This window comes from Kwoniella shivajii, chromosome 7 (assembly GCF_035658355.1).
Source record: "Kwoniella shivajii chromosome 7, complete sequence".
Lineage (NCBI taxonomy): Eukaryota > Fungi > Basidiomycota > Tremellomycetes > Tremellales > Cryptococcaceae > Kwoniella > Kwoniella shivajii.
The window spans coordinates 1,434,808-1,447,698 of record NC_085914.1 but is presented as its reverse complement, the minus strand read 5'-3'; the positions used below and the strand labels follow the sequence as shown (position 1 = coordinate 1,447,698).

The following is a 12,891-nucleotide window of genomic DNA, read 5'->3' as shown; positions in this document are numbered from 1 at the left end:
CTACAGCGGTTATAACGCGTTTCGATCCCGAACGAAATGGGCGATAGATTACGTAAACAAATTCACCACTCACCTAAAATGATGACGGAGTGGCCAATTTGAGAACGTTCTTCTTCAACCCTTCAATAATCTCCAATCTTGACCTTTTGATCATACTCTGTGCATCTTCTCTACTTTTAGCATCTCTACATAACATATAATATTGCATCATCTATCCTCAATCGCATCTTGTGTACCTTTCCGAACGACTCGCTGATTTAAGCATTTTCGAAACTCCTCTTATCTTTCTCGCCCCAAAGCCAAACCAAATTTATGCCCTTTACTCCTGAAAACGAAATACTATCCAATAATACTATAGAGTCTGTTGATCAAGTGAATTTAGAAGGATTACAAGTACACGATGAACTTGATCTGTTGTCAACCACGCCGAACAGGTTATCGTTACCTCGAAAGAACCCACATCCGAAGTCAAAGAAATTAAGTTTGAACTCAAGCTTAACAGGCTCAGGCTCAGGCTCAGGCTCAAGCTCAAGCTCGAAATGGAAAGGGAAAGGGAAGAATAGAGACTTATCTCTGAGAGAGGAAGGAGAATGGTGAGCTCATTATCCAATTATATCTGGCATACCTCAATGCGCACTGGGGGCTTTCGGTGGACGCGTATAGCTAAACAGCTTAGTATTGCATAGTCCCCTTCTTAACCTCCCAGAAGACATCATCCACATTTTATTATCCAGGATACCTCCGAGAGATCTGACTAAACTCGCTTTGACATGTAAAGATCTGTATGAAGAGCTGGAGGATGAATCAATCTGGAGACAGAGCTATATTAACCGATTTGTATCGGATGGCGCAGCTAGAAGTCGGCAAGCTAAACAAGACGTAGAAGTTCTTGTACAAAGTTGCTTGAATAATGGTGGAAGAGGTTGGAGAAGAGAGGCTTTAAGCAGAGAAGCTATGTTAGAGTGAGCCAATTCATCTTTGTTATTCATCAACTCGCGTCATCGGCACTCATGACTATTATAGTCGATGGACAGGATCAAAAGCTAGTATGGTGATGCATACTCCACCAGCAGGATTGATCGATTCGCTCTCACTGTCATATCCACCCTTTGTACCTGCTGCTCCTAAATCATTGGTAGTTGGCAAAAATCATCAAACTCCGATCAAAGGAAAATCGTCTCCCGCTCCTCTGGCAGCCGCACCTTCCACTCCTACCCCGGTCAATTGTGAAAGCTCATTATCAGTATTACCACATGACGAAGCACCGCCCTCCACGCCAGCGAAATTGACACATCGCCAAAAATACGAAGCTATATTAGCAGCTACAACACGACCACCGCCATATGTACTTAGTGCTTCTTTGATACAAGGCGGAGTTGTCAGAAGCGATCCATTAAGCGGCAAAGTGTCCAAGGGCTTTTGGGGTCCAGGCAGAGACGGTAAGCTATCCGTTTGCCAAAGCAGTGCAAATAGCTGATTTATCTATGCAAAGCCAATTTCCACCTTCGACCTCATCTTGACCCTTCTGCGGAACCATCGTCCCTCTACATTCCCACTCGATCTCAGTCCTTTGTCATATGGGGGCTTCGCACAGGCTCATGTGTCCATACTACAATGCAATCAAGGCATCATGCCACTCATGGGGGACGTGCGTCTTCCGTAAACGTCCATTCTGACTTACCCGACAGTCACAATGGAGATATCACGGATATTTGGGCTCCTGATCAATCAATTGCAGAGAATTTGAGATGGGTGACAGGAGGCGAAGATGGCAAAGTGAAATTATGGCAATTGCATCCAGGATCAGGAACTCGGTCAGGAAAAAGAACACCCAATGATGTGATACCAGCCTCAATAGTATGTCTGTTCTCGTCTGAAGTAGTGGATCAACCCTTAAACAATCGATCCGAAGCCTCCAAGAGACGTCAAAATGGGAGGCCCGATTTCATCATCATTGCGCGTTACGATTCAACAAGTGACGTCGTCTGCGGAGTAACGGTAGATGGTGATCTACGAGTCTGGTTCTCTGCAAGTATAGGTCCTATCGAAGTCGGAGTAGATGTTGGCAGTGAGGAATTGGAAGGAGGAGTGAAGACGATGTCGTTGGATGTAGGAAAGGACGAGCAAGGTCTGGTTGCTAGTCTCTTGATACATCATCAACATTCAGCAACCTTCGCCCGATATGACATCCGTCCAGATGGAGATGTTCAAATCACAACGTATGTCATTCCAACGGGTTCATCGATATCTGCAATCCATACATCTTTCAAGTCGACACCTCCGATCTCTGCTTCCTCGATTGGCACACCGCCATCAACACATATACTTACCCCTGGTGAGACCCCCGAATCGATTTCGCCAGCTGGGGAACAACATGATTCTCTCTCATCTGCAAGCCTGACAAACAGTAGATATGGGAGATTTGTAATGGCTGGAGATGAAACGGGTTATATTCATATCTGGTCTTGGGATAGTGAGGACGGACAACCAAAGCAAATTCCTATCAGATCATGGGAAGCAACGCATGGTAGAGTTACAGCATTGGATTTTTCATGTGGACTCGTCGCAGTCGGAAGGTATGTCTATCTTTCGTGAACTAATGCCACTGCAATCAAGAAGAGAATGAAAGCTGATTTACGTATCAGTTACGATGGATATATCAAAATCTTCGACCCCCTTCCTTATCACTCAGACCTTCTTCGCACCTTCCATGCAAGCCGTCTTACACCGGGAGAATTACTAGTTGCAGCATCTGAAGAACCTGATGGCAGGTATTACACGGTAAATAAAGTGATTTTGGAGAACGACCTCGTCGTGGCTAGTCTAGGAAGAAAGGTATTTGCTTGGCGTGCGGGTACAGGCAAAGGTAGACAAGGTGGCAAGGAAAGTGGTTGGAGGAGAACAAGTGGTGGTAGAACTGATGGGAAAGGAAGCTCCAGAGGCTTAGGTGAGTGATACGGGCATGAACCGTATTTCTGTGAGGAAATGAGCTGATCGGGGATGTTGACGTAGATATGAAAGCTATCCACAGAGCGGCTGTAGCTGATAATTCTGATCTTGAAGAGTCTCCGTCATCAAAACATGAAGTTAGGGAACAGAGGGTATTGGATGAAATGGGACTAGACGGCGATGACGCTTTACAATATGCTCTCATGCTATCAATGGACGACTCATCAATTCCATCTTCTCATGTACAAGAAGGGTCGATTAATGATGTGGAAGAGAATGATACATCAATTACTACCCCTTCAGTCGGCCCTGAAGAAGAAGACGAGGATGATGGATTGGACCAAGAAACCAGAGAAGCTATAAGGCAAGTTGAAGCTTTCAAGAAACAAGAAGAGGAGGAATTGAACAAAGTGTTAGAGATGATCAGACTTTCAGAAGAAAGTGAGCATAACAAGCCATAGCATGTAATGGATATAATGCATACACCTAATCAAGGTGTCATAATCGAGGTTCTCTTGTTGATAAGTAATCCGTCCCAGTTCAAATAGGGGGAAATATGAGCCAAGAGGCCAATATGACCTCGGATGCAATTTGCCATACATACGAGTATTGACGAAGGAGGTATTTCACCGTTATCTAATCGTGCTCTGACCGGGGTATAGATGAATTAGCCTCCGACGAACCATGACAAGTCGTTGTGATATTCGACTATCCATGTGATCCAGAAAACAAAAGGTGTTACATCAATATTAGATTGGATCTAAAGCTACCTTTGCTCCACCTCGTACAGTATTCCGACCGACGGTCTGAGGAAATTTCGATCCAGAGATGTACCAATCCATCACTTTGAAGTACAGCTCGACTTCGGTCATCGGCCACTAAGAGCCATTCGTCTTTGGCATTTACACATGATCCGCAAAGGACAAATCAGACCAAACATCAAAAGTGAACGAGCGAATAATCGGATGTCGTATTATCACATGAGGGTTATGCATGATTATGGTTATTCAAAGGACTGGGCGGTATAATCGCTTGTTTACGATGTTTTCGGATGCTTTTTCTAAGGAGTAGCCTCGGGACCGACCTATCATCCTGTCCTTCGACTAAGATTCACTGGGGTTATATAAGGATGAAACGTTGGTTCACTGACTTGCTGTACTTATAATCACTCAATTAGGCCTAGAACATAGGATTCTTTTCCGGGTGGTAATACAATCACTTGCTTATCATTAATACAAGCTAAAAACAACAATGAAGGTATTCATCACTGGAGCTACAGGTTGGGTAGGACGACATGTCGTTCCTGAACTTGTATCTCACGGACACGAGATTACAGCTATTGCCAGAACTGATGATTCGGTGAGTGTTCGCTTGCATCTCGGAATCTTGCCCTTTCTCTTTCCCCGCAATTCTATTTTCTCTCTCCCCCAAAAATTCTCAAGGAGATGAAGGATATCTAATTAATGGTTATTCACAGGCTGCTGCTCTCGAGAAACAGGGGGTCACAGTCGTCCGAGCCACACTTGAAGATACCGATATCCTTCATTCCTCAGCTAAGGAAGCGGACGCTGTGATTCATCTAGCTTATATTCATGATTTCACCGATTACGGAGGTCGACCCGCTAAAAGTGAGTTGTTCTATCTATTCTCTGTTCTGTCATTCACAGGCATCATTCCTTTAGCTTATATTACAACACTGGTTATACCTGTAGTTGATTTCGCAGCTATTCGAGCTATGTGTTCTGCACTGGAAGGAACCGATAAACCGTTTATAGGAACCGGTGGAGTACTTGGATTACCTGATCCTCAAACTGAGAATGAGAGTGCATCCTTTGGACCTAGAAAAGAAGCTGAGCAAATCGCGTTTGAATATATCGAAAAAGGTGTTCGACCTATTGTGATTAGACTCTCACCTTCTGTTCATGGCGATGGTGATAAAGGATTTATTCCAATTTTGATCAACCTAGCTAAAGAAAAAGGTTATACGGCTTATATTAGAGATCAGCCTATTAAATGGCCAGGGGTTCACGTTAAAGATGCTGCTATCTTATACAGATTAGCCATTGAAAATCAACATTTAAATGGTGGTACAATCTTACATGGTGTAGCTGAATCAGGTGTACCGTTCAGACAAATCGTCAATACTATTGGGAAAAAACTTGATCTAGAAGTGAAAGAGATTGATCAAGAAAAAGAAGCACAAGATTATTTCGGTTGGATGGCTTTCGTCCTGAAATTCGACGGTAACGCTTCCAGTGAAATCACTAAACAGAAGACAGGATGGGTCCCAAAAGAAAAAAGTATAATGGAAGATTTAGAGACTGGAACCTACTTCAACTGAGGATTAGAGATAATTCTCAAAGCGATGAGTCTACTGTGTCGGATTAACTATGACAGATCCCAGCATATCCAATTTCCGAATGTCCTTTATACTTTTGACCTACTATAGCTCATGCACGTGATGGTATGATGTATGAAAGAAACACTTTTCTTTTCTTTGTAGAGTGAAGATCATCTTCTGCATTCATTACAACGGGTACGACATGCCAAAAGTGTGGTAAATAAGTCCTCGGATCAATCTTCTTTCTCTTTCTCTTTCTCATTCTCATTAAATGACCACGATGATGAATCTTGCAACATAACTTGTATTCCATTCAGACTAATTTTCCCGTGACCCGTATCGGTGTAACCAATGATAATGGATTTTCTCCAGAGATCTGGTGACCAATGACTTCATTCTAGATCCAATGCCCCTTCGAGCAGGTCCTATCTCGCCGATATCATGTCCAGCACAAAGCTTTAAAATTGCATTGGTCAGTAACACTGAGTAAAAACTGAAACAACCTCGTCAGAATACTTACATTCTGCCACGTTTGAGGACGATCAAACTTCTGTACGTCATTTGTTCTGACGATCATGACAGCGAGCTGCGATGATGTGTCAGTCACAAGAATCATTTGCTCCATCGTTTAATTTGTCGAAGACTTTGTGGTACTTGCCTTTCCTTGAGCTAGATGCCAACCTATATGGCAATGTATAGTCCATACACCGGGATTATCAGTCCTAAATCTCAAGACAGCATAGGATAAACCAGAAATGAAGATTGTATCTCTTCTTAAAGGATTAGAAGCTATCAATCCCATATCCCTAACTTGCTCAGAAGTCACGGTCCCTTCTCCTCTTTTTACGACTTGGAAATCATTTCCATGAATATGATATGGATGATCAAGTAAGTCAAGGTTGTTGATGATCAAATCAACATATCCATCTTGTTCGTAAGTTACGCTTGCTAATGTTGCCGATTTATATTTCCCTTCAGTTTCTACAATAGATAAAACCGGGTCGTAAATCTGATTTTGAAAAGTGATGTTATTAAAAGCCTAGATGATCACGCGGTCCCACATTCCGACATTAGTCGACTTGCCCCTAATCAAACCAAATCCACAGTAGTCTGGATTTTCGTGACTCACAAAACCAGTCACGTTGTTTCCGTTGACATCCACGAATACCCCGAATTGACTAGATAACGATTTCGAGTCCAAAGGAGGATCGTAGGCGTCTTTGACGATTCGCGGTCTGCATGAAGTTGCATCGATTCAAATTTGAGTTTCACATTCATAACGAGATCTCGCAGAGAAGATGGGACTCACACCAAGTCGTATCGATTCTCTAAATCCCTACATGGTGAATCATATGACTCCAAATCGTTCCTTTATACCCGACAGTTTAAGCTTCACAATCATCACATTGGTTTGACAAACGTGGAAGCTAGCTTACCATTCTGACGTCTCTGGCCAATCGACAGTGCTATCCGTATCAATGTCCCCAATCGGATGATACTGGAGAATGCCTAATGCCCATTGTGGGATGTTATCTTGACAAGCAGCAGCGACGTTTACTCTTATCCAAAAGGTATCTCCCGTCTTTCCTTGATCTGTATTAACAATAACGGAATACCTTTGAGCCGGAGCAACAGGTATTTCATGAATCGTTGGACCATAGATCGGTGTAGCATCGGCCTCGATAACCTCCATCTCATGATTATCAATGGATACCCTAAGTAAAGAATGAGAAGATGGATTGATTATTCTGAACCGAATCTTCTTGTTGGCAGGTACAGGTATTCGTGGTCTTGTAGGTGGATCGCATGTGGCACCAGACGGATAATGAACATCAGAACAATTCGATTCTCCCTGTGTGTTAAATCCAAATTGACCAATCAGCGATTTAGCGGAAAGTTTATAGGCGATAAAGGAAGTTTCAAACTCGCAAATCCATTGATCAATATTGAATCGGGTTTCGGGGCTGCCACAGTCTAGGATCAGATCTCAGCTTCGGCATACTGTAGAAGTGAAAGTGGAAGCGAAGGCGACAGCGAAAGTATCGCGCATGGAAGTGAGGAGGCGATCTTCCAGAAAATGACTTACACCTCGATATCCAGCTTTGGAAGTCAGACCATTCACAATCAGTAAGGATTGGTCGTGCCTGCGGGTCAAGTGTTATATGTGAAGTGCCTTCCACTCTGCTGATGAAACATGTAGAAAAGGTGAAATAAGATGAACTTACCACCAATCATTAATCCATAGAATCCTATCTTCGTCATAATCTTTGCCTCTTTGCAACGGATCATCAGGAGAATGAATGATCAATCTTTCTCAATAAGAACCGAAGACTCGGTCGTCAGACATGTTCCCATACGTGGCCGTTCAAGACCGTTCAAAACTTACGGTCCAAATATGCCATCAGCCATGGTATTGGCATAATGTGAATGATACCAAAATGTACCGTATTGACGAATGATTGGAAATTCATAAGTGAATGAACTTCCTGGGGGGATAGGGCACTGCCAACCAGAAAAAGATTAAATACAGTATGTCATTAAACAATCTATTATTTCTGAGTGTTGATATGAACACGAATCATTCATACTTGTGTTATACCAGGTACGCCATCCATATGGACTGTCCCATTCTGCGTTAATCCGTGCCAATCTAAAACAAAGCAACTCAATTAATCACAGATAAGCAGGGAGATATAATCATCTAATAGGCAGGATTTTTCTTGAAATTAAACTCACGGATAGTTTGTGGTATATCAAGCGTGTTCGTTACGTGTACTTTGAGAGTATCACCAGTGTTCAATTCGATGAAAGGACCGGGAAATTGTCCGTTGATCGTATATACTTTTCGTGTATATCCATCGGGATTAGCCACGCTTTCGCTGTTCAATAGTTCATAACACAATTATCAACATCTAACTTATAACTCTGCTATTTCAGCCGGACAAAGTAGCACTGCAAGTTGCCGCTAGATCAATCGAAACTAATCAGACGTACCCTATATTGAACCAAAACTCCCTGGTTTGCTAGATCATACAATATCAGTCGAATTGTTCACAAGATACCTTGAGTAGAGAAGATATCGCAAGGAATATTGCACATACTGGAATATTGGTAATTTGGAAATCACCCGAAAGGATGAATGTGTTGGGGTCGGTATAAGCCCGTTTGTATGCGTTAGATCTCTCTTGAACGTTCGTATCACTGAGATAGAGGTTGTTCGACCTGGTATAAATGATAAATACAACTTAACCTTCACAGTCATCGTTTTACAAAGGATGCCCTGCTCACTTGTCCGGTCCTGTCAATGAAGGTGCCAATAGGGGTTCGAGGATGGAAAGAGCATGGCATTGACTGATCAACGCAATCAAGCCGAGAAGGAACCAAGCGATAATCATCTGGCCGGAAAGACTGACCAAGAGATTAGATGAAATTCGAAGAGATACCTTTCAATCATTCGGGAGAAATTGAAATTCCTTCAGAGCAAATAACAAGTATGAGCTTGAGCTTGATGCTTTATGTGTGGTGCTTTGTGTCTTATGCTACTAAAGGCAGCCTCGATAGATGATTCAAAGACAGTTCCTGATGAAATACTCTGTTTCAGAGATGATTTAAAAGATCTCTTGCCGTTCCCACCAGTTTTTATAAGAATACAAATTCTTTCTCATATTATCGATAAGTTAAACAGTTCAGTAAATGTCAAGCATGTAGAAGATAAGCCACATACGTTTTTATCGAATACATCAGATCTCGGAAGACTCTTCGGTACCCACAATCCACTCTCGAAGAACATTCTGTGAGATTTTGAGTTTTGGTTTAAGAGGAGGAAGAATCAGAGTACAAACTTTCAAAAAAGTATATCTGAACCATAATTATCGAAAGGATTATTATTAGCTTTTGTTCAGTTGCCATTCATACCTTATTATCGTATCTTTCCAACACACATTCACAATCTCACTTGGTCTGATGTGAGTAGCTGTGCGAGTTGAGGTGTCAAAGGAATTGTCCTTTTCTTCAATTGGACAACCAAGCTCCAAGCTCACCGTTTGGTAAGTTTGTTCACAGTACTAGGCCCTTTGCGCTTCCGGAGTAGATGCGAGTCTACGTACATCCAAATATGCGGGAGTCAAGGGAGTTCAAACAATGGGAGATGAGTCATGTTTATTTACCCGAATTCTAATTGTAAATTTTTGTATTTTGTTTTTGATATGATGTATTCCAAGGCCAGGCAAAACAGATTACTATCAGTATTAGTATTCCCTTAGGTTGAATCACTTAAGGATTGAAACATACGAACACTCCTCATCTGTGGAGCGATCTTCATATTCTTATAAGCTCCCGTTCCCGTTCGTACGTTCTTGCTCATTGTATGAGATTGATCTTATCGTTGTCGTAATGTTCGGATAGCCCATGAAAAAGAATACCCAAGTCTTCGTACAAGTATGCGGCAATGACAAATTAAACTTCTTCTTTCCCGACTTACACTGCTCGTATTATTTACGGATCGTGAGAACATGAAATGATGTTTGATATTCGGCTGGCGGGTTGGTAAGGGGTCTCTCTTGAGCTTTCAAGGAATGCTAGATGATGGAGAACTTGGACCTTTGTACGAGTATAGCTTGGATTGTCAAAGATCTGAACGGGACATTGCACTAAGTTCAAAGGGAGAAATTCATGTGAATCGGAGGCGCCGCGGGTACTCGTATCAGGTGCTATATGAAGTACGACTCTTCCCGCTGAGAAGATAGGAAAAGCCCCTAGCACCGACTGAGATCTATGGAGTTAGTTTCCCCGTGACCATCAAGCTCAAGCTTCCTCAAAAACAAGAATTCCCGGGTCATTGGGAGATATACTCGGACTGCCATCTGTATACTTTGTTAATCTAGCGAATGAAGTGAGAACGTTCTCCCGTATTCCCACACAGAAATGATATGCATACATGTATAAAAAACGTCTATGTAAACCAGATCAACTACATCCTTTCGATCGGAGTCAAACTCAACAATCTCATAGCATCAGCTAAGACTTGTCTAGTTTGGATATATAGATATAATCTAGCTTTTGCAGTTTCTTCTTCTGCATATGAAACTTTGACGGTTTCCCACGCTGCTCCTACCAAATGAGATAATTTGAAACACCAGGTGACTAATTGTGAAGGTTCAGATTGGTTGTAAGCGTTTTTGACTGCTGTAGGATATAATGCTAGATGATACATTATGTCATTGATTTTTGGTTCGTTGAGTAGTGAAACGTCGATCTCATTGACTGATATGGGTACGGGTACGTTTGGATTTTTCCTCTGGACTGAACATAATCGAACGTGAGAATATTGAATGAATGGTCCAAAATCACCTTCGAATGAAGTACATCGTTTAATATCGAAATCGTAATCGTTGACTCTTTTACCGGCCATATCTTGAATCTTGACTGCTGTAGTGCCGATAATAGCACTTGTTCCCTGAGGATCCTCGATTTGAGCATATTTAGCTTCATTTGATCTCATTTGTTCGTGCATCGTCTCAGTAGCATCCGATATCATATCTTCAAGGAATACCACAGTTCCCTTTCGAGTTGACATTCCTTTTACTAAACCAAAAGTGACATGTTCTAATTTATCTGCGTATGGTTCACCCATCAATTGTAATGTTTTGAACAGTTGATTGAAATGTAATGTTTGCGCAGCTTGAACAACGTAAATATGTTTGTCAAACTTGTATTTCTCATATTTGTCATGAGCACCTCCTAGATCTCGAGTCAAGTAGATAGTGGTTCCATCTGCAAACGTCATCGAAATTTAGCGATCGTATCTCGGTAGCGAGATCGACCCGAACAACCACTTACCGGCTTTTCGAACAATTGCTTTATCCATCTTGTACTTTGTCAAATCAACCAACAAAGCTCCTCTGTCCTCACATGTCAATCCCTTGTCTTGAACGATCTTAGTTGCCCGTTCCATCGATTCGGGAGATACTTGGGATTCACCCCAATATACATCGAAGTGCACGTTAAGTTTTTCATAAGTGGCTTTAAGCGCTTCGATGGAAAGGTCACGGAATCGAGCCCATTGAGCAATGGCTTTGGGTTCGCCTGCGACAAATTGGGTGTAAGTATCGTTTACTTCATCGCCAGAAATAAGAAAAGGAGATAGCTCACCATCTTCCATTGCCTTGAATACCTTCTTCGCTTGGAAGTGGATCTGTTCTTCTTCAGGAATGGTCTCTCCCGCATCCAATTGTTTCTTTTGCTCAGCTTTGGCGTTGTTGATTTGAACGTAAACTTTGAAAAGCTCTTGTATGGGATCTTCCAGGAGTCTTTGCTCATCTCCGTATTTGTCAAACCCGACTGAGAGAAGACCTAAAGTACAGATATTGCTGATTTAGCATATGTCGATGCTTGGTGAGAATTCGAATGGACCGGATGGTATTGCCGCACGATGCACTGCCCAAGTCTTCATTTCGTTGATACTCACCATATTGTGTTCCCCAATCACCCAAATAATTCAACCTGGTAACTTTCCATCCATTGGCTTCGTACAAGTTACTGATGACTGTACCGATGATCGTACTTCGCAAATGACCTGCATGGAAAGGTTTGGCGATGTTTGGAGATGAGAAATCGATCAACATGTGTTTGCCTTCTCCTTCTTTTGTTGTTCCGTAAGATAAAGTTTTATCTGAGGGATTCGCGAGTGAAGCTTCCGAGGTCAATGCGATGTGTCGAAGGAGATGGTAGTTGAAGGAGTTTTGGCTGTTTGAGGGTAAAGACGGGGAACAAGTCAGTCAGGTTCTCTTTATGAGATTGACGGGAAAATTTGATGACGGAAACGGGGCAGTTTGATTGGCTTTTTTTTTTTTTGGTTAAAAGACCGACAGTCTGAAATACACCATGCCAGAATATTTGAACTCACTTGAATTGGAAGAACAAGAATCTGTTATCGGGAGTAGAGACGGAAGAAAGGTAAGCAGAAGGAGTGAACTATATTCGTTAATTTCAAAATCTCAGCTTTTACTCCAAACTCGCAGATATTGATCCCCTTGCCTTGATAAAGAAACTCACGTTATCAATGACTTTCTTAGCCCATACTTCTAGATCTGCTGGTTTGCCTTTCTTGAATCTGACTATCGCAACTGACAAGTCCACTCCTTTCTTACCTACATGCCCAGAATCAGTGAAAGAATCACGAAAATAAAGTATCTCCACAAATCTCGATATCTCCTTGGTATATTTCAGTGTACTTACCCATCTCAACAGCAGGATAAACTTTTTCGATCTTTTCATCGAATGCTTCAGCACATATTTGCGCTACTGCAAGTTTGAACGCATCTACAGGTGACCTTTCGGGGTTGGTTCCTTGTACAGTTGGTAGAGCGGGGAGTTGAAACTCTTCAGGGATAGCTGAAGTGGGTGCTAAGTTTGCCATTTTGCGAGAATGTATACCAGCAGAAAGTGAGATGTGTTTGACTTTTGGATGCGGTTTGGATGAAAAACAAGTTGATACGGCTGACAAGTATGACAATCGCCTGTTTATCGAACAGCGTTGGATGCGAGCAAGTTGAGGTCTGTTTAGAGGCGATACTCGTGAAGATGTGGAGGGGAGAAAGGGA

General features: G+C 42.2%; 4 protein-coding genes across 4 annotated transcripts; 2 read left to right on the top strand and 2 right to left on the bottom strand.

The window, feature by feature from the left end:
• Positions 1–312: 312 nt before the first annotated feature.
• On the top strand, positions 313–3,410 carry IL334_005646 (uncharacterized protein; the record flags this gene model as incomplete). Its single annotated transcript, XM_062937355.1, has 6 exons — positions 313–593; positions 687–962; positions 1,024–1,439; positions 1,493–2,576; positions 2,646–2,947; positions 3,013–3,410. 6 exons carry the CDS (start codon positions 313–315, stop codon positions 3,408–3,410), a joined length of 2,757 nt encoding a protein of 918 aa, XP_062793406.1.
• A 790-nt stretch (positions 3,411–4,200) lies between these two features.
• Positions 4,201–5,290, top strand: IL334_005645 (uncharacterized protein; the record flags this gene model as incomplete). Its single annotated transcript, XM_062937354.1, has 3 exons — positions 4,201–4,308; positions 4,427–4,577; positions 4,662–5,290. The coding sequence occupies 3 exons, from the start codon at positions 4,201–4,203 to the stop codon at positions 5,288–5,290; spliced, it is 888 nt and encodes a 295-aa protein (XP_062793405.1).
• Positions 5,291–5,608: 318 nt separating this feature from the next.
• On the bottom strand, positions 5,609–8,685 carry IL334_005644 (uncharacterized protein; the record flags this gene model as incomplete). The annotated part of the gene is made up of 15 exons (XM_062937353.1): positions 5,609–5,746; positions 5,811–5,876; positions 5,949–6,329; positions 6,420–6,525; positions 6,600–6,659; positions 6,727–7,142; positions 7,220–7,264; positions 7,377–7,434; positions 7,516–7,599; positions 7,677–7,792; positions 7,879–7,940; positions 8,027–8,169; positions 8,285–8,313; positions 8,392–8,512; positions 8,579–8,685. 15 exons carry the CDS (start codon positions 8,683–8,685, stop codon positions 5,609–5,611), a joined length of 1,932 nt encoding a protein of 643 aa, XP_062793404.1.
• Positions 8,686–10,259: 1,574 nt separating this feature from the next.
• Positions 10,260–12,707, bottom strand: IL334_005643 (arginine-tRNA ligase; the record flags this gene model as incomplete). The annotated part of the gene is made up of 7 exons (XM_062937352.1): positions 10,260–11,062; positions 11,129–11,374; positions 11,441–11,641; positions 11,757–12,034; positions 12,195–12,262; positions 12,344–12,438; positions 12,527–12,707. The coding sequence occupies 7 exons, from the start codon at positions 12,705–12,707 to the stop codon at positions 10,260–10,262; spliced, it is 1,872 nt and encodes a 623-aa protein (XP_062793403.1).
• Positions 12,708–12,891: the final 184 nt, after the last annotated feature.